Genomic DNA, 27,943 nt, shown 5'->3' on the forward strand with positions numbered 1-27,943 from the left:
GTATTTGATCCAGATGTTGTGCAAATAAGCAGAAATGTCAGCTGCAAATGTTTGAATGCACAAAGTAAAAAAACACCCACATGATCCACTTAAAACTCAGAGAATATGCTCTTAGGATCCCACAATCAATAAATATTTATAGCTCACAGAGCCGATAATAATATCATGTTAGTCATGAGTAATTCTTAGATGCATCTACAGATATGTGGTCAGTTTAAGTGGTTTCTCAGTTTCCGTGGCCGGTGATGCAGCAGCTTAGTCATAGCTGAAGTTTTCTTAGATAAACATCACTGAATATAGTAAATAACACAGCAAACTTTTCAAAATGTCCTCTTTAAATGATCAAAATTGCCTGGTATAGCATTTATGGACACAATTTAATAATCACCTCATAAACTGAGCTGAGTTTTTATAGTTGTCTGTCACAATGTAAAATATAATCATCTATTTTTCAGACTTCAGTTGTTATTTGTTAGAATTTGTGAGGTAAGTGATTAAATATTAGTCCATGCTCTGTAAATTTCAAGTTCACAAGTTCGACCCCTTGTTGCATGTTGTAACCACATGTCCTGTCATATCTGAGCAAACGTGTTGAAAGCCAAAGGTAAAGTGAAATCACACAAATTAAATTCACATGTGTTAGTTACAGTAGTTGAAGAAAAAGTACATAAGTATAAGCAGAAACATGTATTATGCAGTATTACAGTAAAAGTAGTGGTTTGGTCCCTCTGACTGATATATTGTTATATATGACATCATTAGATTATTAATAGTGAAGCATCAGTGTTAGAGCAGCATGTTACTGTTGTAGCTGCTGGAGGTAAAGCTAGTTTAGTCCAGTGTTTAATTAATAAGCTGTATGCCTCACTGTGTAAAAGAGATCATTCTTTTAAGTGTAAATCAGGCTTGTATTTAACATTGCATTCCTAACTAAAACAAAATGTAACAAATAAATACATAGATTTAAAAGTAATAATGGTATCCAATACTAGATAGGCCCATTATCACCAGTAGTTTTTATGCCAAACATAATGTAAAATCGTGGTATTATGTAAATGATAAGGTTTAATATATTTACATTGTATAATTTAAGTGATATAAGTGCATACATACCAGTTACAGCTAGATTTGGCTGACTTATAAAAGCCAGAAGCGGTAGCTACTAAATGAAGAGCCATTTGGGAGTTAATCCATAGCTGAGACAAATGATCTGCTCCACTAAAGAAAAATAGCCTGAATCCCCACATCATATAGTATCAGATATTAATCATGAAAACTGTGAAATAGTGGAAGTAAAAACAAAAAAAGTACAATATTTCCCTTTGAAAATGGAAGTGGAGTGGAATATAAAGTGGCATTAAATAAATGGCAATACTTCAAAAAATTATACTCCAATAAATGAAAATACTTATAAATAAATAATGACTTTCCACAGCTGGTTAGTTTTATATGTTAAAAAAAACACACACACACATTGATGGCATGTTGGGCTGTGCATGTTCTCCAGAGTAGGACCGGTGCTGTTCAGCCCACTGCAGCCGTGATAGGCTACTTCCGTTCCGCAGAGGGCGACAGGCACCAGCCTAGACTGTGGCGGAGGTCCAGACACAATAGACTGGTAAGTTGTTTTTTGGGGTATTTTAGCAAGCTTTAAATATATCATTTAAGAAGACAGACCTTTATACTAAGTGGTCACATTATAGGTTGGTGTGCTGTTGCCTGTGTGTGTGTGTGTGTGTGTGCTCTCGGGAGAAGTCAGAGGTGTGTTGAAACGACAGAGAGCTGCAAACAAAACAACACGGCCGCACGGAAAAGCGGCTCCGACTATGTGCTGGAATTGGAGCTGCTGCCCCTATTTAAACTAGCATTGAAACACAGCTTAGTTACACAAAAACATACACCAACACGACAGTATGTGTAATTAAAGCGTGTATTCATTTTAAAGCTACTCCTCACTTGTGAAAGAATATAAAAAAAAATAAAAATTTAAAAAAAGGGGGATGCTTAGCAAGATCCAAGCAATAGACGCATCCACTGAAGAGTCGCCGGGGCCTGACTGGAGCTCGCTGCCCGCTTTTAGGGGGGAGGAGGCGGATAGCAGGTTAGCCACAGCCCGGTGTTAAAAAAAGAGGGGGGAGGGGTAGTAGTGGTGGTAGTAGTAGTTAAGGGTGGTCAGCATCATGATAACACACATATATAAGATCCCACCTATATTTATTAGTGTTTAATTAGTCATAGTCAGGAGTGAGGAGGGTTGTTAAATGGTTAATTTGATGGTGTGAAGTGTTAGCTTAGAGGCTAGCAGCAGGCTGGTTCACCCATACACGGAAACAAGAGCAGCAGGTATATGAAGACAAAATATACTTCAGTGTTTATAGAAAGAGAAGCATAGTTTTAACATTTAGTGACTCAGTTTGGGGTTATCAGTAGTGGGAGTGAGATTAAGTGCTGTAAGTTACCTCAGTATAATTTTGAGGTACTTGTACTTGAGTATGTTCCACTTAACTACATTTAAAAAAGGATAATATTGTACTTTCTACTCTAGAAAACAATAATAAATACAGACATAGATGCAAAGAAGTTACCTAAGTATAATTTTGAGGTACTTGTACTTGAGTATTTTCCACTTAACTACATTTTAAAAAGGGTAATATTGTACTTTAAACTCCAGAAAACAATAATACATACAGACACAGATGCAAAGTTTAGATACAAGTATTATATTTTGGTTAAATGTGACTATCTTACAAAGAAAAAAACATTATCAGGAGAAGTAGGGCAACATCAGTGGTGGCAAATACTGTACTTAGGTACAGTTTTGAGGTACTTGTACTTTAATTGAGTATTTTCCATTTGGTGCTACTTTATACTTCCACTCCACTACATTTATCTGACAGCTTTAGTTACTTTTCAGATGAAGGTTTGACACAATGGATAATATAACAAGCTTTTAAACTACAACACATTGTTAAAGATGAAAACAGTGGTTTCACAACCTTTTTGTGTTTTGACGTCTTACAAAAAGCAGTGTGTAGTCTGGGTCACATTTCAGATGTCTATGAGTTGTTAACAGCTCCACCAAATAGTGATCCCCCCTTCTGAACTTCTCACATGGTTTCATTTCAATAAATGTTCATGTGATCCAATATTTCACCAAAACAATCAAGGATTAGAGAAGTCAAAAAAACTGAAAACAGATTTGTGTATCAGACCTTTTGTTTTTTTTCTTCTTTCCTTACTTTAGTTTACGTTTATTTTGCACAAGTTCAAATTTACACAAAAAATATGACAGATAATGTACAGTGCACGGAGAGGCAGAAAACCTGAATGGGCTTATTTAACACCTCCACCTAAAAATGTTAAGATTTCGCAATATTGCAGAAAATATGACAAACATAAAAGTGAGAACAAACCAAATATTTACAATATAACAACAATAATAACATCCTCTCACATTTATCATCTCATGACCCCTCACATTTATCTGCTGACCCTTTGGAGGGGCCCCACCCTTAGGTTGGGAACCACTGGACTAAACTAGCTAACTGTATATAAAGTAGTGTAAACTAGCTCCACCTCCAGCACCTACAACAGTAACATGCTGCTCTAACACTGATGCTTCACTATTAATAATCTAATGATGTCATATATAATAATATATCAGTCAGAGGGACCAAACCACTACGTTTACTGTAATACTTTAATTCCTTCACTTCTGGTGACTATAAATATACATCTTAATATTTCTGAGTCAGTTATTAAAAGGACAGTCAGTTTTAGATACTAAGGGTATAACATGAGTTGTCATCATTGGCAGGTAACCAGCAGTTGCTTTTGTAAAACATTGCAAATGATTGTTTATAAATAGTGAAAGCTGCTTACTAATTATGAAACTTGTCAGCTATTGTGGACAGTTAGTGGAGGGGGGAAAGTAACACCTGCTCGGGTTAGAAATCATTTTGAAACTGCTTCTCCTTTTTTGCAGCTGTGTTTTTAATTCAATTAAGTGTTTGCAGTTTTTTCAGTGTCTTAAAACCCTTAAACAGGCAACGTGCACCAGGAGATATATACATATATACATTTTTTTATACCTTTTAATAGGGGCAATGTATCCTGGTGGAGATACAACTCGTAAAATCCAAAATATACTACATATATATAAAATAATTTTCACATTTAATTTTCCACTCCTGCCTGTTTAAGGGTTAAAACAATAATCAGGAGCCCAAATGAACATTTAAACAGGTTTTTTTGTGCCTTGTACTTGTACTTTTGTGCAAAAATGTACTTAAAAGTTTATTTTTAGTTAATATGAAGCTTCAAATGAGTCAAATTAAGTAGATATCTCTCATCCTTACAGTCTTTTTAGTGCCAAAGTCCCTCTTTTTGTACTATATTTCCACCACAGCTCAACTGGGAAACACAAAGAGTGAATCTTATGTGAACTTGTCCCTTTTTTCCCCCTGTGTTGTTTGCTTCAGGGTCCGGCTCTTCTCCAATCCAAACCGGTATGTCGGATGAGGATTCCCGTGCCAGTACCAGCTCTTCCTCATCACCACCTTCCTCCAGCCAAACCAGACAGAGGGACACGCCTTGCAAGAAGAAACGGGAGAGCAAAGCCAGCATGAGCAAGACCTCCAAGCTGCTTTCCACCAGCGCCAAAAGGTAAAAATAAACCCCAGATTTTAAAGAATGAAGATGAATTCAGTTATTAAATTCTGACTTCACTCATTAAATATCTAACAACCAATCAGCTCTGGATGTAGAGGCATTCTGCCAAAGGGTAGAAATTAGTATTCAGAGTCCTTATTCAAGTAAGAGTACCAGTACAGCAATGTAAAAATACTCCATTACAAGTAAAAGTACATAAGTATTATGAGTGATGTAGTTAAAGTATTACAGTAAAAGTACATATGTATTATGAGTGATGTAGTTAAAGTAATTACAGTAAAAGTACACAAGTATTATGAGCTTAATGTAGTTAAAGTATTACAGAGTACTTAAGTATTATGAGTGATGTAGTATGCAGTATTACAGTAAAAGTAGTGGTTTGGTCCCTCTGACTGATATATTATTATATATGACATCATTAGATTATTAATAGTGAAGCATCAGTGTTAGAGCAGCATGTTACTGTTGTAGGTGCTGGAGGTGGAGCTAGTTTACACTACTTTATATACAGTTAGCTAGTTTAGTCCAGTGGTTCCCAACCTAAGGGTGGGGCCCCTCCAAAGGGTCAGCAGATAAATGTGAGGGGTCATGAAGGATTAATGGGAGAGGAAAGAAGAAAAAACTAAGTTCTGATACACACATCTGTTTTCAGTTTTTGAACTTTTTCTCTCATCTTTGATTTTTTGGTCAAATATTGGATCATTTGAACATTTATTGAAATGAAACCATGTGAGAAGTTTAGAGAGAAAAATCACTATTTGGTGGAGCTATTTACAACTCATAGACATCTGAAATGTGACCCCGACTACACACTGCTTTTTGTAAGATGTCAAAAGCCAAAAATTTGGAAACCACTGGTTTCATCTTTAACAATATGTTGTATTTTAAAAGCTTGTTATATTATCCATTGTGTCAATCTTCATCTGAAAAGTAACTAAAGCTGTCAGATAAATATAGTGGAGTAGAAAGTAGCAGCAAATGGAAATACTCAGTTAAAGTATAAGTACCTCAAAATTATACCTAAGCACAGTTCTTGAGTAGATGTACTTAGTTACTTTCCACCACTGATGTTGCCCTTCTTCGTCTGCTAATTTTTGTTTTTTTCTTTTGTAAGAAAGGCACATTTAGCCAAAATATAATTAATATTAAAAGTAAAAAAAAGTACTTTTGTTTACAATTTGCATCTGTATCTGTATTTGTTATTGCTTTCTTTATAAATGTGACAATAGCAGGCATTGTGACACCACTGTGAGATACTTTCAGTGCAGCTAAAATACGTTTTGACATCAGGAAGTAAAAGCATCAGACAGTGTTTTATATTACTCCCATCTTACATCATCACTCATACAGTCAGACAGGAATAAATCTGTCATAGAAAAGGGAAGAGATGCTAATTTATCTCCAGACAGTAGCTTCAGCAGACCATAATATACACACAGTCACAAGATATGTTGTGTTTTGAGTAAAGGGCACAACGCTTCCCTTTTTTTTTTTTTTCCTCTCCTTTCACAGTCTGAGTCTTATTATAGCCGACTTTCACAAACACTGTCGCTCTGTTTACACAAGTAAGCAGAGGCATAAATTACATTACTCACAAACAAACTGATTGATTAGCTACAGAGTCTTTTTTTTTACTGATGGGTAAAGTAAAAAACATGTTGAGAAATCTTTTTGGTGGATCATGATTTAGATTTCTCTTCTTTTTTTGTGTGTGTTTGCAGGATTCAGAAAGAGCTGGCCGACATTACTCTGGACCCTCCGCCAAACTGCAGGTGGGTTTCACTCACTTTGTTACTTTTCTCTCATAAGAAATGAACTAACCCCACTATTTTCTGTCCTTTATAATAACAGCTGTAACACCCTAAACTTAAATATGAAGCACTCATCTCAATATTCTTACTTATAACTACACTTTAAATCTTAATTATAAGTGCTGATTGGAGTCCGACCGATCGATGTTGGTCTATCACAGATATATCGGTATTGGTGTTTATGCTGTCTAATATGTGCCAATTTTTTATTTTAAAGATATATAAGCAGCATTTTATCTGTATTTAATCCTTTTTCCTAATTCAAGGTTAATATATACATATTAAACTCCCAATGAAGTTTACTGTTTCAAAGCACTGAGGTCAGTTTTATCAAATTAAGTTTATTCTTAAACTGTAAAACATCACGGCCTCCGTTACATATCTTTGTCACAAGTGTTACAACATTTTAAATCGATTTTTTAAAATGTCCTAATATCGGTATCAGCATCGGCCCCAAAAATCCAGTATCGGTCAGGCTTTAGTGCTGATGCACCAACATTATGTTTATGCTTGTACACATTTGAATTAAGGTATGTTATTAATTGTTTTTGGTGTTAATTAGAGGTTCATATAACTGTGTCGTGACATTGACTAAAAAAAGAAAAACAGCATTTAAAGGACAAGTTCACAATTTTTTAATCAGGCAATGTTTTATTATTTATAATTGTTGCCAAACTTTATGAGTTGAGTGGGCCAGTGCCAATGTCAGTGTTTGGATAAATGATGTAACAGAAAACATTGGCATTTCTGTCCTATAATATCCTGTTAATTATTGGCTGAGATGTACGTTGATAATTAAGCTGAAATTGGCAGATAATCTCAGCCGTGATGATTCTCGATCATGCTCTGGCAACATTAAGATGTGTTTGTATTAGGGCTGAATGATTTAGAAAAAAATAAGTAATTGTGATATGATTCATGATATTACAGGGAACGATCAAACATTTACATAATTATTGTAATTGAAAGACATATTAAAATGATTATGATGTGATTTTTATAGCAAACAAAGATGTTTTCTGTAAGTCTGTAGAACATGATGTGTAAGCCTGAACATTTCTGCAGCACCACAATATTTAATTTTAAATGGTATTTCAGTGTTTCCCACAAAAATTTGAGAGACTATGGTGGTTGGACCACAGTCCGACCCTCTAGAGGGATCCGGGAGCAAATTTTTAGGTCAAATGCATCATTCTGGTGCACTCTGAGATGCAAAATTAAGAGGTTATATCTATAAAAAATAAGAAAATTGTGCTCCAAACAATGTTGTGCTTTTTAATTTAAATAGTGGTTGTATAGGTATGAATGATGATGAGACAGCAAAAAGGTCACACCCACAAAGTGTTGGAAATACATTTTTACCAATTCATAAATGTTACAAACAAACCATCAACAGAAGACTAATGTCCATATTTCAGCTCTGAAACAAAGAAAGTATAAGGTGATTATCTAAGTGAAACTAGTTCACTAGGGCAGAGTCGCTCTGGTGCATGGCGAGATGCTATGCTGAACGTTTTGGAGAGTTTGTAAACCAGATTTCTTTTAGGCTTGTGCAACAAATTCCTCCATACCGCTTTGGTAGTTGAGTGGTTACCGCGCATGCCACATGATTGCAGCGTCCCTGGTTCGATGCCAGCAAGGGACCTTAGCTGCAAATCATTCCTCCATCTCTCTCTCTCTCTCTCTCTTTCTGTTTTTCTGTTGGCCTTGATGCGATGTTGTTACACCCTGACATTACTCACTTTCTCTTTGTTCACATGTACTGACAAATAGAGCCAAAAACTACTACTAATAGATGTTTGTGTACCAGATTTCTTTTATGCTTGTGCAAATATTAGATATTATAGATATAATCAATTTAAACTCAAGATCCACTGACCAGATTCTGCATCTTTCAATCGCATCTCAGTGAATGCATCAAAGAACGGAGCTGCTAATCTAAACACAGTTACCGGTAGTTAAACTACTTTTACAAATGTTAAGAATGAACTGTCTCACTTTTATGAATATAAACTTGTTTGAAATAGTGCAACAATTTTGTAAGAACAGAAACCATGACACAGCATTTAAATGTGGGTCAGTCAGACATTATGGTATCTGTGTTACATAGGTTTGCCCTGGAGGGTGGAAGCCGGGGGGGGGGGGGTACTGAAGGGTCACGGGGGTGAGAGAGAGTGAGATACTTCCTGGCCCTCGGGAGTAAGGCTTCCCAGGCGAGTCACCAAGGCGTTGGCTTATGCGTCTCATACACTAGAAGACTTTGAAAAGACTTTTAAAACACTAAAGTTTGACACCCAGTTATAAGTCACAGCCTGTGAGATTTTACAGAGACACTACAAAAACTACAACTACATTCACATTGAGATTATTTTCCAATCGTGTTCCTGGTCGAAATATACAAGAAGAAAAGCTTTTGAACAATGAGGCAGAAACAGAAGCAGCTGTCGGCCACAGCTGCATTTCTGCATATTCAAATGTAAATGAATTAAATAATTCAGTTATAACTAAAAAAAAACAATAACTGTGAAGTGAAACTGGCATTACACGCTCATTCCTCCTGTTTCTAACTTTATTTTCATGTAACATCTTTTTTACCCCCCAAAATTAAGATGTTTTTTTTGGAGGGGGATTAACATTTCTTAGATCACATCAGCTAAAACAGCCAAATTTCTAAAGTTGTTGACCCGTTCTTGGAGAAAAGAAAGCGTTACATTTCCAGGTCTTTGAGGATGTGTGGGGAAAGCGAGGTACTTTTTACAACATTAAAACAGCTTACACAGTTTATACAGCTGCCCACAGAAACCACCTTCAACCATTTACTATGTGGACACTTAAGAGAGCTGCTGGATGTTGGAGCATTTCTCTGTTTGGAAACCCCACAAACTGCATGAATTACAGTAGAAAAAGCAGCAGCCTGGATAATTATACCAAAAAAGGCAGAAAATCACAGGTTTAAACTGTTTAAACTGTGCCTGAAATCATGTGTGAAAAGCCAGTAAAATGTACAGCAGCCGACAGAAAGAGGAGGTTGTGTTATACAGAGACATATCAGCCTTTTGTGGGTGAATAAATGTTAATGTAACTTTCAAAAAGAGGAAGCTGAAGAACAACTAGACTGCTGAGCTTTCAAGTTTCACTGTGACCATGGAGCTCATCGTGTTTAATTTGGAAAGTAGTTTAAAACAAACATGCACAGAGACTGGCGAACATTAACTGAATATTGCCTTTTAGAAACTGAGCTGATAATAAGTCTGATCAGCCACCCTCAGGAATCAATACCAACACGCCTTATTAAACCGTTAATCAAACCAATAATTAACAGTAGTCAATGTCAGACAGCTTTATCATACTTTAGCAGTTATCTGGTGTTTCTATTGTTGTATAAAATGTTAAAAAATGTACTTATGATAAGTTTGAACTGAAGCTCTCTGAGGTAAAATATTAACGTTATACTAAACTCCTTTTTAAGAAATAAAAAATATAATATTAAGATTTCCATTCGATACCCATCATGTGAATAGAAGTTTTAAATTGCATAAAATGTCACCACTCCTCCACATCTATTTGATTTTTACACAAATGCATTTTGAAAGTCTTTAAATTATTAACATTTATACAAATTGCTCAAAATCAGCATGTGGGTCACAGCATATGTCGCGTTGAATCAAAGAACGCTTGCGTTGATTGGCTGTGAGCAAATCAGTACAAATAGTCATATTTTCTAACTCTGGATGCAAAAAAGGATCGATTGTAGGATCATTTGACAGGTTTTGAGTACCGGTATCCAGCACTGTAGAGCACCTTTCATACAAAGGATGAAGCTCAAAGTGCTTTACAGAGAAAAATAAATAAACGTTGACTCATAACACTGTTAATTCACCGTCTATCGTATGTGTGTGATGGTATTTGTATAGTTTTTTCAGCCGTTACCTTGGTAACTACACAATTTGCAGCATCCTGTTTGGTGCTGGAGAGAGCCGAAACTTCTGATAGTATTAAACGCGTTTGATTTTATCTGAATGTCATTTAAGTTCTATGATCACCTCTCAGATGATTGATTGCAGAACGTTTTGGGTTTCTTTACAATTCTTTTTTCTCTGTCAGTGGCAGCAAAGATTTTGGCATTGTGGCCTACCACGACAAAATGTTACTAGCAGCAACGTTGACTCGTGTGCTTTCAACTGTAGGACTAAAACTCTTCAATATTTTTCCTTTTAAACCAGTTCCTTTCAGAACTGTTTATTTAAGATTCAAGATGAGCAAGATCAGAAAAATGCAAAATGAATACTGTTAAACTCTTAAATACAAACCAGCTTTTTCAGTAGAAATCTCAAAGTAACCTTTGACATGACACTCCTGAGTGAGTGGTGTAAGATAAGGGTCAGATTTAGAGCCAAAAGTTGTATTTCCAAAGGAGACGTTTAGTATTCAGCTTGAGGACGAAGCTTTCTCTTCGCTGTTGGTTTTCCTGCAGCGTCGCAATTAGAAAAATTATTCTTTTTAAAAACAGGACGGTCTGGGTTCAAGCTCCTGTCTCAGCAGGTACCGTCCTTCCCTGCTGTGTCTGAAGGCAAATCACTGAAAGCTCTCTGCACTCCAGGCTGCTGAGTCTGACCTCTGACCTCCCACGTGGAGGAAGAAGAGAAAAAAACAGCACAGGAATCTCTCTCTCTCTCTAGCTTAACTCAGTAGATCAAACAAGCGACCTGAGGCCACATACCAGACCAAGAAATGAACACCGTCTGGATGTTTGCTGCTAATGAAAGTAAAGACTGAGATATTTATCTAGTCGTGTGATGAGCTCCCCGAGTGAAATGGAGAAGATTTGAAGGACAGCTGAAGTATGTGAAGGGGAAAGTAAGATCACTGCTGACAACCTATTATCATACATAGACCCTGCATATGATAGATAGATAGATAGATAGATAGATAGATAGATAGATAGATAGATAGATAGATAGATAGATAGATAGATAGATAGATAGATAGATAGATAGATAGATAGATAGATAGATAGTCACTTTATTGATCCCAATGGGAAAATTCAGGTTACTAGCAGCTCAATGTAAGCATGGAAGTAATAAAGCAACAAACAACAGACAATAAAAAGACAAGAGGTGTAGGAGTAAAGCCAATAGCAAGATTTAAAAAAACAAATATATGTAATGTCTAAAAGTAAATAAGGATACTAAAATCTATTCTACAAACACATGACCTAATAAAGTGCAAGTTAAAAAATAAAAAACATTGCATTGGTTAAAGTGCTGGTTCAAATAGTGCAAATTAAGAATAAACCATTTTATTGGTGATAGGTCCTCCACTGGTCCCTGTAGGCTCCACTGCATCACAGCTGCAGCAGCTTGATGATGATGATGATGTCTTTGGTTAAATTAACTTAAAATTGTGGGTTAAAGATGGACGACTACAGCTGAAAGATGTGACAGTGATGGACGAACGCCGCTGCCGCAGGTTTTTAACAACCATTCACAGCTTGTTCCATTTAGACAAATCCATAACGGACGACATGATTACAACAATGGAGCGTGACGGCTTAAAAAACACAACCTGCCTCCTCGGCACGCCACGGATTAAAAGCCGCGTTTAATAGAGTACCTTGTGTTACAATAATGTATCTACTGTAATAACTTTAAAAATACACTCAGTCTTTACTTATTCTTGTAGAGTTTGATCGCTTGTCTACATTTTCATGCTTCCTTTAGTACGTTTTAACAGAACAAGATCAATTTCCTCCATTTTTTTTATTGATTGGCGGATTTATTTGATCCTTAAAGCAGCAGCATTTTTAGTTCAAAGGCCACATACAAAGTTTGATCTGAAGTGGGCCGAACCAGTAAAATCATTCCATAATAACTTATAATAATATATATATTATATCTTTACTGTAATAAATCATCTATTTACTGTGAAAAATGAGCAGTTTCAACAATATTATGTCTGAATTCTTCAGGTTATTTTGCACAGAAGCTGCTTGACAACATTCAGAGACATTTTTTGGGTTTTAAACCACTACTATCACAATATAATTTCCTATTTTACCTAAAACATGAAATATCTTATGTCTTATGTATTTTATTGAAACTGATAATACAAGAACTTAATGAAACCTTAAAAAGAAATCCTCATAACTACTTATTAAACTACTTATTTGTAACATAACAATCTCATTAAAACTATTAACTATTAATTTAACAAAAAGCCAAAAGAAATTGTAGTACCTATACAAAAGTATAACATATTGTAATATTTTCATTTTTGTGCATTTTGGGGCGAGTAGGAGAAGTATTTTTCTGTAATATTTATACTTTGCAAAGTTATCCAGCAGGCCGGATTAGACCCCTTCCAGCTCACAGGCCATATGTTTGACACCCTTGTACTAAAGTAATCCATCTTATAAAATACTACAAATACTTCTGAGTTATGATCCCTGAGAGCTTGTTGTACATTAAGTTATGTATTTATTAGATTGTTTAGACATTTAAAGCTGTTTCGCTGTTTCAAGTGACGGCATTTCATTTTTAATGTATGGGAAAAATCTTGTTTATGCCAGTTTTCATAACCGTATCCAAGGTTGATCAAACGGCTCATACAGAGTTTTGAAAAAAAGGATGTTTTTGAGGCTGAATGTTTGTCTGCAGGGGAGGAATGTGTTCTTTTCATTTATAATCAGCCTCGTAAAAGTCGAAGCTTCTTTTTTTTTTTATGCTGTGGAAAGTTTTTATCTGTCACATTACCGTCACATCTTTAAACACCTCGTTAATTAGCCCCAAACTTTGCTCTCTGAATCGATTTATCTATATCGTAGCGTGTCACTGTAACACAGCCAAACGTCTGTGTCAGCTTTGATCAAACAAAGCAGCAGAGTGTAACATCTGCCACTAATACCCCCCCCCCCCCCCCCCCCCCCTCACCTCCTCACCACCCCCAGGAGTTTCACATCAATACTGTTATGTTTTCTATTTATGACCCCCAAGGGTGTTCAAGACCATATGTTCTGCAAAAATCAATAAAGATTACAGATCATGATGCATAGATGCGCCACGGGGGGGTTGTTTGAACAGAGGGTCTTATGAATGATGCACAAAAGGAAGTTCATACATAGACATATTCCTAAATCATTTATATGACCAGTACTCTGCAAAGGTTACTGCTTTTTAATATCCGAATTGTAATGAAAAGGAAATGTGGGAATGTGACTTGTTAGATTTAGTTTTCTACAGTTTTCTCTTCATCTTTTAGTGTCAGAACAGACACAGCTGTTTCAGACACAGACATTGCTTCAGACAGCACCAAAAATCTGCAGAATTAAGAGTTATTTTAGAGGGAAGTTCCCTTTTAGACAGATGATAGGCACATCTTGAATAGTGTGATGCATTCAGAGTCAGTTTTAGTTCAGTTTTAGTTGCTGGAAATAGAAACGACACCCACAGACTCCAGTTTGCTGCCAGTAAGGTCTTTTTTTCCCCTTCCCAGTGATTCATCAGGTTTTACACACACAGTGAAGGAATGAATATGTGACTCTGATACTGGATCTCTCCGTTCATTGATAATTCGATTGATGTTGATCCATTTGTATCTATTTGAACTAACAGCCGTGTGAAATAATACTATAATACCGTCTTCCTCAGTGAGTCGGTTTTTATTTGGCTGGATTTTAGATTTAATTTATTGCTCATAAAATACAAGAATAAAATAATACATGCAGAATTTTTTGAGGTTAGGAAAAGAAAGAGAAATGTGCAGAAGGAGCCAATAAAACCCATAAGGGTCTCCTACTCTACCGTCAGGTGTGATCGACTCTCCAGCTGACCACTCTGTGACATTTTCATATCACAAATGATGAACAACAGCATTAAAACACACGTCTCTTTCAGGTAAAACATGTGACTCATGTAGCTTCAGTTCAGTGTGGAGCGGCTGCTCTGTAAGTGCGCTTGATTTGACTGTATCTGTAACCGGGCGGAGATGAACCTCCTGAATTTACACCCAAAATGCTGTCAGCACTTTCATTTACAAGTTTCACTGCAGCCTCTGTGATCATCGACCAGGAAAGAGGCAGAAAAAAGGCTAATAGAGACACGAGGGAGAGTTTAAACACTAAATAACCATCAATCTGACTAAACACTTGTTTTTTGACTACCATGTCATGTGATGCGCTTCTTTTCTAAACTTTACCAGCAAATATTACTTTTTTTCCCCTTTCTTTTATTGCGGTTTTTCATCAGAAACAAAACAAAAAAAACAAAATGAAACAAAACACACACAAACCCCCCCCCCCCAAACAACAAACAAACAACCCTAACCCCCCCTCCCCCCACACCCCCAGGCGGCCAAGGATGTAACACATAGACATGTTTAAGACATTTTGAGGTTGCACTCAGCTACATAATAGTTGCCAGGTCTAAAGATCCATCAATCAACGGGTGCAGCCACACACTTACACAGCACACATATATAGAAAAAAACAGCAAATATTACAGAGACCAACACAGAACATTGCAGATGAACATTTTTTATATCCAGGAATTCACATTATATACACGACCACTGACTGTCTCTGTAATACTTTACCACACACAGTCCAGCCACACATACTGGGTTCTAATGTAGTCTTGTTTCCTCTCATTTCCTCTGACTTCTGATTGTATTTATTCAGTTTGCTGTATTTGTTTTCTTGTGTGTTTGCAGACAAAGTTAACTCAGTAATGTCGCAAGTTTTTGTTTTTCCTGGTCTGTGTGTTTTTTTTGTTTTTTTTTCTCCTCTCAGCATTATTGATGAGCTGCTGTAATCTATGAGGGCAAACACGGGGGGTGAAAAGAGCAAACAGTGATGTTTTGAAATGTGCATCATGGAGTACAGTAGCAGATAACAGATAAAAATGGAAATGTTTAAGGATTCAGCACCACAAAGATAACTCTCATATATATATATATATATATATATAATGTTTATTTATCATCACTGAGTGCTTCAGCGTTTCTCCTATCATTATTTTTCTGCCTGCAGTGCTGGCCCCAAAGGAGACAACATCTATGAGTGGAGGTCGACCATCCTGGGACCACCAGGCTCCGTGTACGAGGGAGGCGTCTTCTTCCTGGACATCGCCTTCACACCCGACTACCCCTTCAAACCCCCCAAGGTACGGACATTAGTCCTGCACTTATGACCTGATTTGGTTGTAAAACAATAAAGAAAGAAAAGCTGCTCTTCATAATAATACTAGAGGTAGCTATTTAGAAGTAATGTATCTACTTCACACACAAATCTTGTAACCTGACTGATAGAACAAAGAAAATCAATGTGCTTTACACTTAAAAAGAGACATAAAAATATCAAGCATGTGTAACACAGTGGAATAATAATAATAATAGAATGATAAAGAAATAACATAATTATACCTACAATACCTACCTTCAAACCCCTCAAGGTACGGATATTAATCCTGCACGACTGCAGAGTTTTACAACCTGATTTGGTTTTAAATCAATAAAGAAACACTATGAAATGCAGCTTTCTAAGTCTTCCCGTTTGGCTTTTCTATCATTTAAACACCAGAGGTAGCTATTAAGAAGAAATTTAAATAGAAGGCAGCTTTATTCATAGTTAAGTATATTTCATTAAAAATAAACTAAGTGTGCTTTACATTTAAAAAGAGTTTTTGCTGCTTTCTGCTGTCACTGATCATTTATGGCTTTTGAAAAACGTTACTTAAACACAAAGTCTGATTTGTTTTTTGTTCTTATTTTCAACAAATCTCATGAAACGACTCACACTAGCAGTCTTTAATACTTCCAAACTTCCCTCCTGTGACACTCAAAGCTCCTTCATTCCTACTGAGGACATAAATCTCTTTATTTTATGTATACTTTCATGTTTTTTTAAAAAGACAAATATTCTCTTTAAAAACAGCAGCACTGACTGTAGTTCTTAGTGAGCGTTACTAAAACAGGACTGTAGTGTGTAATGTATCTTTGAGTATTTGTTGGGACTATTTTTAGCCTCTTGGATTTGGTGTCCCGGTGAGTATTTATACGGCAGTGGGACTGAAAATAAACGACAGCGTCTGTGTTGCTCATTCATGATTTTCAAGTTTCAAGAAAACAGTGGAGCTCTGAGAGCACCAAGCAACAGAAAGTCATTGTTTGAGTTTTAGATCGATTTTGTGTGATTTTCTAATAATTAACCTCATGAATGTGTGAATATCACCAGATAGAAAGTAATAAAAGCTTCTTCTTATCATTTGTACTTTTAGATAGCACTGGAACTAAGTGGGAAACCTAAATATTTGAACAATAGTAAAACATGTACATGGAGTGTTGAGTGTTGTTGGTCCAGATTTTTGGGAAAAACTAGTTTTTGTGCCTGTTTGTTCACTAGTTTCCCCTCCAGGTTTGAAAAAGATGAGAGAAGAAGCCGCTCTCTTTCTTTTCTGATATCTGTCTGACTGACTTTCTCCTTCACAGCACAGGATTTATTGTTCAGTTAGTTTTAGATGGATCCACATTAGACACTTATGACTCGATGTGTAGTTTTTCTTTCTTTCTTGTTTTTTTGTCCCAACAGGATTATTTGGACCAATTAAGTTATTATGTCTATTATGTCGGCGGCCCTGAAAATGCCAATCCTGATTGCTTTGTTTGTCAGCCTTGGTTTGTTTTTTTTTTGGCAGGATAAAAGAATTATGTAATACAAATAGTGAGAATTAACTCTGAGGTTCAAGCCAACATTAGTGCACTGAACAGTAAACTACACTGGGAATTTAATAATTATAATTACCTCTGAATTACAAAAAAACCCTGCAAAGAACAGAAAAAAACATGCATCTGGAGCGATTGGGTAGTCGTGTGGTTACAGCGCATGCCACATTATCGCAGTGTCCCTGGTTCAATTTCGGTAAGGCACCTTTGCTGCAGGTCATTTCATTCCCCCTCTCTCTCTCCCTGTTTCCTGTTGGCCTCACCGCTATGTACTATCGAATAAAGGCAAAGAAATGCCAAAAACCTAAAAGAAAACATGCATATATTAAACTTAAATTAAGAGAAATGATGTACATAAAATGCTGCTTACATACTTAAATAACAAAATATCAGCACACATCGGACAACATATCCGCCGATAGCGATATATCTGATATCAGGTCAATATCAGCAATGTAAATTTGACAAGAGGTTAGTTTTCATCTGTAGTCCCCAGGCAGGTTAATAACTTAGCAAAGTATAATAAAAAAAGAACAGATAAATAAATAATATTAAGATAAACATTACATTATGAGCTATAAATAATACATCATTAATGCAGACAGTTAGTAAAAGCATTGTCCATTATTTATGGCTGCAGCTCTGGTGTTGTTTGAGTCAGTGTTTCAGTGAAAGGGTCGAACAGGTCCTGATATGTATGGGCAGAGTGATGCATTATTTAAAAAAAATAATCAGTAGTAAAATCCTGCTTTTGTATTAATATATATGTCTGAGTGGTGGTTTTATTTTTTCCTTACAGAGGTATTAAAAAAGGTCTTAAAGTCATTAAATTTGTTGTTAAAAATGTGCACATACCCTGAGAAAGACCATGTAAGATTTTAAAAACAAGGCAGACGTCATTATAGTCTGATTTGTGTTTTTATTTGTAGCGCCCCCTAGTTGTTAAAATAAGTCTTCGGGTTGTGTTTTCAGGTACTTTCGAGGAAACATCCTGCTAGTTTTGTGACTATTTGCCCCAACGGTTTGTTGACTTTTGGTCTCTTTATGTGCTGAGTGACGTCTTTTTTAAGTTCATTGATCTCAATATCTTTGAAAACTAAATAGAATTAATCAACAAGCTTCACAAGACTTCTGATAAGCTAGGTCCAGAAACTTTGGTAACAAAAATGTGTTTATCAAAAAATTCCAAAATCTAACAGAGCGTTAAATAGGCGTCGCTTATATTAACAGAGTAATGTGAAAGTTACAGTTGTTGAGTCCTTTAGATATAAAGGGCTCAATGTAACTAACTATAAAAAAACAAACAATTATTCTTATTATCAGGTGATTATACACTAATTAAAACATACTTATTATATTTAATTTCTGCAAAGTCTGTTCCTCTAGATCAGGTGGGTCAAACTCAGTTTAAGGGCCTCAAAAAGCCCAATTTGATCTCATTTGAGCCAGACCAGTAAAACCATTACAGTATAATGTACAGAAAATATACAATATATAAAACCTATATTATAACTTTATTATAATAAAAACAGCCTGAGAAAATGAGCAATTTCAACAACATTATGTCTCAGTCTGGAATGCAGTTTTATTTTAAAACTATTGTTATTAATATCAGAGGTACTGTTAAAACGTGTCCAAGCCGAGTGAGGCAAATTTGTCCTTCATATCTGAATCACATTGCAAGTCAATTATTTCAAGTCTGATTACGACGGGCAGATGAGAGGCCTTGACTGTGAATGGCGAGTGAAAATTAGCAATAATAGCATTAGAGGTGCATTTTTTATTAAAACATTTGGCTATATGTTAGACACCCCTGCTCTAGATGCCTCTAAACAAATCTTACACACTAGTCCTTTTAAGTGTGACTATTATTTAGGTTTTCATCCACTAGAAACAAGTTGATCAGGATCTGGTGGCTTTTAACAGCTCTGCCAAACATTTTCCTTCCTCCTCTGTTTATGTGTACATGAATGGAAATGAAAACCAGTGATAGAAGATAGAAGAAGAAAAAAATAGAGATCTGCTCAGTAACACCTGCTCATGTTTGACTCACTGTGTAAACAAGAGCAGGAAATAACCGTTTTGATGTTAGGAGACTAAAGTCAAAACTAGGTTTTTAAAAATACCCCCCCAAAAAACAAGCTGCTTTTTAATGTGAGAATCAAAGCTGCGTGTGAAGCAGTTTTTTTTAACTAAACGTGTCCATACGTTTAGATAAACATATAACCGACACCACATGTGAAAAACAAACGTCACGATTACAGCTTAGATTTCCCCCAACAACTCAACATTTAATCAGAACATTTACCGTCAATAAGTCACTCACTCACTTTCATTGTTGGTCAGATTGCTGATAAATGAACGAGAAGTGGCGGCTTATTAGTAACATCTGTGAAAGAAAAAGTCACAGCACAGATCTCTTTCTTAATTTTGTGTCATTTTTCTGCCTTTATTTAATAGAGACAGTTGAGATCTAACAGGAAACAGGGAGGGAGAAGGACAAAAATGCAAAGAGGGTCCGCTGCTGGAATCGAACCACAGACGTTGCATTTTAAGCAGCGTGGGCTCAATCAGCAGTAGACTGTGGCGTGCCACAGACGTTCCCGTTTGATTAGTGTTTCCCGGCATTTAGGAGTTCCTCTTTTTAACCACCAGAGGGCTTTCATGTCCTTTAGAGTAAAACAATAGACATTTAATACTTAAAGGTTGAAGTTGAGTGTTTCTGCATGATTGAACGGCTGCAGTCCACTCATCAATGAACTTCTCTTAATATAATAATTAATGATTTATTTATACAATAATGAGCCTTTCTCAGTTGAAATGAAGGACTACTTTACTGATTTACATCATTTAACCCTTTACATACTGTTTATATTCTGACTCATAATGAATCTCTACACCAACTCACATTCATAAATTCCCCATCACTCATTAATACATGTTTGATTCATATTTCTATTTGATTAAAAGACATTCACAATCACTACTTTTTTTTAAACTTTTTTTTGTTTTAATGCAGATTTTTGAATATTTTTGAATAAACAGGTTACATTTGGACATTAGAATATATAATAATGTGTATCAGCTGCACAAAAATAAAAGAAATTATGCATTTTATTTCCATTTTTGTAAACTATGGGTCACATTAGGAAAAGTCTGGCTAAAATAAATGTTTATTAGGTGTTTTTACAGCTCTCAAATATAAAAAAAATGGGTTGAATTTGACCCTGAACAGTATGTAAGGGTTAAGTGAATTGTTAAAAAAAGACAATTGTGTGTAAGAATGAATATTTCACTTTAATGTCACCCTGACTGTCTCTGTGTGTGTGTGTGTGTGTGTGTGTGTGTGTGTGTGTGTGTGTGTGCAGGTAACATTTCGTACGAGGATCTATCACTGCAACATCAACAGTCAGGGCGTGATCTGTCTGGACATCCTGAAGGACAACTGGAGTCCCGCCCTCACCATCTCCAAGGTGCTGCTGTCCATCTGCTCCCTGCTCACAGACTGTAACCCAGGTGAGACATCAGCATCTAGTTGTTAGGTGTGATGTGTTCAGTGTGCTGCAACAACAAAAACAGGTTTCACTCTCTTTGTTCCGATTTATTTAAAAGCTCATTTAACCCTTTACATACTGTTCATATTTTGACTCATAATTAGTCTTTACACCAATTCACATTTATAAATTCCCCCATCAGTCATTAATGAATGGTTGATTAATCCTTAATGAAGCTGTCAGAGTGTATTCTATTTATTTATGGGGGAAAAAGACAGTCACAATCACTATATTATGGTCTTGGAGAACATTTTATAGAATATGAAGAATACAACATGTTTGAATGCCGATTTTTGAAACACAAGTCAAATATATAAAAATGTGTATCAGCTGCACAAAAATGGGGGGGGGGAGCATTTTATTTCCATTTTTTGTTTACTGTGGGTCACATTAGGAAAAGTCCGACTAAAAGAAATGTGTATAAGGTGTTTTAACAACACTTAGATGTAATAATGGGTCAAATTTGACTCTGAACAGTATGTAAGGGTTAAGTGCTGGAAATTTTCAATTAGTCTCTTTCACCATTTTTCGCAGTCTGAAAAACATCAAGTTTATGAGATAGTGAGGGACAGGAGACGAGGACAAAACACTCAGGCTGTATTCAGACTAAATCAGGTTGAGTGGAGGAGTGTGGGTGTGGATGTGTGTACGTGTGCATGTGGGTGTTTATTTGTGCTGTTGAACGTAATCGCTGTGAAACAATCAAAAAAATAACGTTTTATTGAACTGATTCACCGACTTCCTCTTTAACGGCACTCCCTCTCTTCATTCACTCCCTAGCTCGCTCGACAGCAGCTTCTCTCTCTCTCTCTCTCTCTCTCTCTCTCTTACTCTCTCTCTCTCTCTCTCGCTCGCTATCTTTTCTTCTAAAAGTGTTTCATTATCAAACAAAGAGAAATGTCCTCCTCTCCTCTCTTAGTAACATCTTTGTCTTTCCTCGTGGCGGAGTTTTACAGCTCTGATCAGTCTTGATTCCCGGCTGTGATTGGCCTCCGCAGCGTGACGTCGGGTTTCTCCAAAAGTCCTAATTCACCTGATTTGGTCTCAGCGCAGCCTCAGGCTGAAGTGTCCTGAATCACTTTCAGGCTCCTGAACAGCGCGTCCTCCCTTTTTTTACTCATGAAACAACATTCGGAAACCCGAGCCGCTGCCACACACAGATGCTGGTAAATATTTGCCAGTTGCTTTGACAGGAAACCCGAAATCATCTGGACATCCTTTTCTGTTTTCTACTCGTAAGAGTGAAAGCAGACTGGGAGTTTTTGCATTTTACCGGCTGCTCAAAGCCACAGTCACACTTCATTTACTCTGACAGCTGACGGTTGATTTATTAAAGATTGTGACAGGAGGAAGTCTTTTTTTTACCAGTTGATTAAACTGTCTGAATAATAATAATAAAAAACCCTTTACAATATTTTTACCTGTACTCAACATTTTAATAATATTCTGGCTTAAGAAGAAGAATCGTCACTTGTTTTGGCTTCTCACCAAATATCACTTGTTTAATAAAGAAAAATAGTTAATTTATAGATCACTTTTCAAAATCCAAGTTACGGTGTGTTTATAAAGCATAAAGGTATAAATTATCACTCAAATCTGTGTTACACCGTTTTAGCCAACTTCATTCCAACTAATTACCACCGTTTACACATATTTTTGGAAGTTGTGCTCAAAAGGCCTCATTTAAATGAAAGTATACCTCATTTTTGAGTTAAAAAAGCAGAAATTATGAATTATTCTTTCACTAAATTTAAGATCAGAAGAGAATATGTTGATATAACATGATGATTCAGTTGACCTGATTTGCTGTTCGGATTCTGTTAATTTGCCTCTTTTTAGGCAGAAAAAGGTGAATTTACTGTGAAATGAACTGGTGAATAATCCATTGGACACATTTAAGCCCTTTTAGTGTCGATGTTGTATTATTTCTTTAACGCAGATTTAAACTAAACCTTCTTTTTGTGTGTGTGTGTGTGTGTGTGTGTGTGTGTTCCCGCTCAGCCGATCCCCTGGTGGGAAGCATCGCCACCCAGTACACGACTAACAGAGCAGAGCATGACCGAACGGCCAAACAGTGGACGAAGCGATACGCCACATAAACCCACAGAGGGAGGAGGAGGAAGAGGAGGAGGAGGGGTCAGGGGCTCTGGGTGGTTTGTGTTGGGGGGGTTATTTCTATCTCAGATTTTTAGTACTTTATTGTCTGGTATATTTTTTTGTTTCCTGATTAAGTTATCTCCGCAAAAATGGTAATAAAGGAAAACAATGGAAAGGAAGTCTTGTCGGCCTCCTTTTTAAAAATTGATTATTTTATTTTTTTGTTACATTGTTAACTTTGCTTGACAAATTACCAGTAATCACGAAGCTTGAGCACATTTGAAAGCCACATTTCTGCATCAGTATTACAACTATAACAATTATGACAATATGACAAATAATGGTAGGTTTTAATATTCTGATGTTTGGGGTCATTTTGAGCACATTTGTGTCACATTTAACAACATTTTTCATTGTTTTCTAGCTGCAAGTATAACCTCTTTCTGACGCTCCATGGGGAAATTGCAGCAGCATACACATGAATTACAAAGCACATACTATTTATAGAGATATAAATGTTTGTTTTTCTTATATTTAAGGAAAGTGAATGGTGCATTTATAAAAACAATTAAAGAATTGGGAGGTACAGTCAGCTAATACTGTCAGTGTGCTCAAATTAGCTTCCTGAAATAGTGTTTAAATAGAGTTAAAATCTCATTACATCTGCCAAAACTAACAAGACTACACATAATATTTAGCACTTGGGATGTTTTAGGGTAATTTTATGCTCTGGGTTAAAATATGACGTCTGTGTTTCAGTGTTCAGATCTTAAAATACTTTGGTTTTGATGATCTTATTTCCTGCCAACAGTAAACTGCTCCTCAGAGGGCTGAACTCTGTCCAGACAGCTGAATCCGGTGAATAAAACACTCTTGACCTGTGTGCTAGTTGAACACATCATTCTTTTTTAAACTGTGACAAAGGGATTCTTGCCTCTCTTAGTTATTTTAATGAAAGACTTCCTCTCAAGAATCAAACATATTCTTTATTTCTTTGTCTTTTTCTCTTTTTTGGATATCAGAAGGCAGACAAAGTTAATGGTTAACTAATTTCCAAAACACAGCTGGCCTTTTACACGTGCAATAACAAATCCCAAACGTGATTAAACAATTTTTTTGTGTACATGTTTTCTGTGCTGTACAACAACGAGAGCAGAGTGCTTTATGACACAGTAAAGCAAAATCACTTTATCACAAGTAATTAAATTTAAAAGGGAATGCCAAGGACATAATGTTCCAGCCAGCTACGGTATTAGCTGCCAATTATACTAAACTAGATCAGAGTACAATAACTGCAGTTAATCTTTGTTTTGATAGTATTTTCATATCACGCTGTGGTTTCCCCCACGATCCAGTACATGTGACCGTGGTAATTGGAGGGTCATTCGATATTTAGGTTAAAACAAAGCCTCGGTCAGGACGTGAACGTGACATCTAGGTTCAATATTACTGATGTCCAAGTTTTGACCTCAATTATCTCTTGCTATTGGTCAAAAACACCAAGAAAAAAAACACCCTTTCTTTTCCCTTCTTTTAAGGTAAGGTAAACTTTATTGATCCCCTTAGGGATTACTCTTGTACATAATGTCATGCCTATATTTATTATGTTTTATTACATTTTACTACTGTTTTTTTATTTTATTTTATTGATGCTCTTCTATTTTTAATGTCCACTATGCTGCTGTAATAATGCAAATATCCCCATTGTGGGACTAATTAAGGAATATGTTATCTTATCTTCGGGGGAAATTCAAAATTAACACAACAGTAGCCTTGTAATGGCTTGTATATAATACTGTATACAATAAACAATCTCTAATAACCTGTAATTATATGAATCTAACATATACATAAAGTCCTTATACTATATGCAAGTGTGCAATGTTCTTGGGATTAGACAGTAAGGACAGCCATTTAAAATTATCTTACATTTTTTGGTGACATCCTGAATTTGGGAGTAGTTTATATATATATATATATATATACGTATATATATGTGTGTGTATATATGTATATATATATATGTATATATATGTGTGTATATGTATATATATATGTGTATATATATGTATATATATATATAAACTACTCCCAAATTCAGGATTAGTCACCAAAAAATGTAAGATAATTTTAAATGGCTGTCCTTACTGTCTAATCCCAAGAACATTGCACATTTGCATATAGTATAAGGACTTTATGTATATGTTAGATTCATATAATTGTATATATATGTATATATATATATACATTTATCCAATCAAATATGATTTGGGGCATTTCTCAGGACCATAGTGCAATATAGAATAGAATAAATCATACCTAACAAACGCATAAGAACAATTAAAAGACAATGAAGCCAGCAGCAGTTTTTTTTAAAAAGACCAGTGCTAAATAATATAAAGTCATACTAAATAATTAATTAAGAGGTAGCTGATATATACGTACATTTATCCAGTAAACTATAATTTGGGGCACTCTTGGGGACTTCCAGGTGGTTTCTAAAAAGTAACAAATAACACAATTTCACTTTCAATTCAGCATAACAACATTGTGAAAGGACTTGTGTTTACAGATCAAAAATTGGCTGCAGAGTATTCATCTGTCAACTTTATCTGAGAGTAAACTAGGTGTTAATCTAATTGTTTTAATTAATTAAAGCACAGTGAGATCATGCACCCTGATTGGCTAAACTGAGAATTCAAATTTCATGAACACAATACAGTTATTTCCATCTGCAGAAAGATAAAAGCCACAGTACTGCTTGGGGTTAAAGGTGAAAAAACAAAACAAATTTAACAAATTTAAACAAAAAAACTTTTATTTGGAAAGCTTGGACATCTAGGTCTCCAAGGAGTCGATATGAAGTCAGCTTGATTTGGTTTTAAAGGAAAAATAAACATGCGGTAAGCCAATGTCAGCAACCCAAGATAATGAAACTCCACACTAGGGGTGCACTGATACGTTGTTTTTTTTCAAAGCCATCACCACCATCTAACATTTCCCACTCATATCAACTTGTACTGATGTGCATCTCTTTATAGATAACAGGTTTTTAGAATCCAGGACCATTTTATTTTTGTTGGTGGTTTGGCAGTTCTATTGCTGCATACTTAAACTGACACCTTAAATGAGATAACCCTAACAATATGGACACCTGTAAAGCAGTCCAATACAAACTCCTGTGAATGCTGTTATTTGTTGAGTCTGTCAAGAAATCTCTGCTCTTTGTGGTCTTTGTGAGGTTGTATTAGTTGTATTGGACTACATTGTATTGTAATGTGTTGTATGTTTTAGGCCCCTTTAAACCAGTGCTTAAGGAAGTACTCAGAAGTAAATATAGCAATACCACAGTATAAAAATACTACATCAACAATACAATACACATCTTACGTTAAAGTACTGAATGATTTGTATTCATTTTGGTTATCAGGTTAAAATAAATCATACTAAAAACAGATTTATTCAAGTGCTTACACAACCACTTACATGCATACATACTGTACATGCATATACATATCTATGTCCATACTGTATGCATGTATACATACATATGCAAACATTTATGTACATGTACATACTGGGGCAGCACACTCAACACAGATAAGACCCACAGTGAGGATAAACCTGTGGGAAGATGCTAAAAAGGCTTATTTGATTAATCAAAACTGGTGGTGAGTTTGTGTCCACTGGGAAAAGGGAGTTACTGTTTGCTCATGGCTTCGGAGTCCCACGCACTAATTTAATGATCGTGTACACAAGGCGAAATACCTACTGAGTTTTCACGTGTTGAATCTCAAATTACTTACATTGAAGTATTTATTCTGTATATTGTATTTTCACTTTATTTAATCTTATGTTTAGTAATGTTATCAAGTGGGATTTGTGTTTCATCTCATGTACGTGTTCATATGTTTTATGTTTATTTTGATATAGTATTTTATAGATTATAGATTTATCCATGTCCAGGTCATGTTTAGTGAACCATTACTTATATTATTGGTGAATGATTGTTATATACTGCCAGGAAGTAATGACACAAATGTGAATTGACACTTATTTCACATTGCAATTAGTCAATCATTCTAGCCTTCATCACCACTAGTTGTTTTTTTCATGTAAGTCTTTCAAACTTTGACAGTGAAACAGGCTTAATGCAGCGGGTGACGTTGTTTAAGACAGCAGGGAATACAGCTGGAGCACAGAAAGATTGAGTTTGGAGATAAAGTCAATACTGAAGATGTCATCCAAGCAGCCAGAGGCATGAACTGCTGCCGCCTCTTGAGAACAAATACTGCTGTGTATTATTAGAGTCTCACATCTGTAAAAACCATGTCCTATACCATCTGTCCCACATACTGCAAATAAAGTTTAACCATATAAGAACATATAAGATATACAAACAATCATATAAACATTTTAAAACATTCTAGTTGTAGGGTAAACAATTTCAGGATACAGTTTATGGGAATGTATTTGGAAAAATCCTCAGAAATGTAACATGGTGAAGCCTGCAGAAACACTGGTGATGGAGTCTAATAAAATGAGAGCACTGAAAGTATGTACCTAAAACCTTTATCAGAATCATCTTTATTGGCCACGCAGCCTATGTTTACATATGAAAGGGATATGACTCTAGCTTAATGGCTCTCAATGTACACAGAATAACAACATACACTCATATATACTCAAGGAAGGAGTGGCTATAAACAGGTGAAACAGTTTCTGTGGACTGTAAACAGGATACAACTAGTTCAAAGAAGTGAAGAGTGCAGAGACAAATATTAAATGTTATTTTTAAAAAGATGTTGTATACAAACAGTATGTCCTATTTATGGGGAAAGTGGGTCTACACATTACTGTGGTTTCTGGATTTTCAATCAGATATTGCATTAAAACCTAGTAAGAAATATTGCACATAGATAAAAGTGACTTGTGCTGGAACCGATTTATACAAGAATAAAAAAGAAAACAAGTCGAATAAAAAAAAAGTTGAGACTACTGTGCTCAAGGTAGCTTACCCTTAAGAACCAATGGCATAAGTAAGAGAAAAAGTACAATAATACAATAAACAGGGCAGCAGGGACCATGTTTTTA

General features: G+C 35.7%; 1 protein-coding gene across 1 annotated transcript; it reads left to right on the top strand.

Moving 5' to 3' along the window:
* Positions 1-1,568: 1,568 nt before the first annotated feature.
* LOC133983033 (ubiquitin-conjugating enzyme E2 E1-like) lies at positions 1,569-22,972 on the top strand. Its single transcript, XM_062421951.1, has 6 exons — positions 1,569-1,618; positions 4,481-4,665; positions 6,393-6,443; positions 15,508-15,640; positions 20,567-20,714; positions 22,754-22,972. Exons 2-6 carry the CDS (start codon positions 4,511-4,513, stop codon positions 22,849-22,851), a joined length of 585 nt encoding a protein of 194 aa, XP_062277935.1. The 5' UTR covers positions 1,569-1,618; positions 4,481-4,510; the 3' UTR covers positions 22,852-22,972.
* The last annotated feature ends 4,971 nt before the right edge of the window (positions 22,973-27,943 follow it).

The sequence above is a fragment of the Scomber scombrus genome, chromosome 7 (assembly GCF_963691925.1).
Source record: "Scomber scombrus chromosome 7, fScoSco1.1, whole genome shotgun sequence".
NCBI lineage: Eukaryota > Metazoa > Chordata > Actinopteri > Scombriformes > Scombridae > Scomber > Scomber scombrus.

What these genes read in the sequence shown, in the direction of transcription:
- LOC133983033 (XM_062421951.1), top strand. Translation starts at nt 4,511, where the DNA reads ATGTCGGATGAGGATTCCCGTGCCAGTACCAGCTCTTCCTCATCACCA. An exon ending in ACCCCTTCAAACCCCCCAAG is followed by an intron (nt 15,641 to 20,566) that starts GTACGGACATTA and finishes GTGTGTGTGCAG; the next exon opens with GTAACATTTCGTACGAGGAT. An exon ending in GCTCACAGACTGTAACCCAG is followed by an intron (nt 20,715 to 22,753) that starts GTGAGACATCAG and finishes GTTCCCGCTCAG; the next exon opens with CCGATCCCCTGGTGGGAAGC.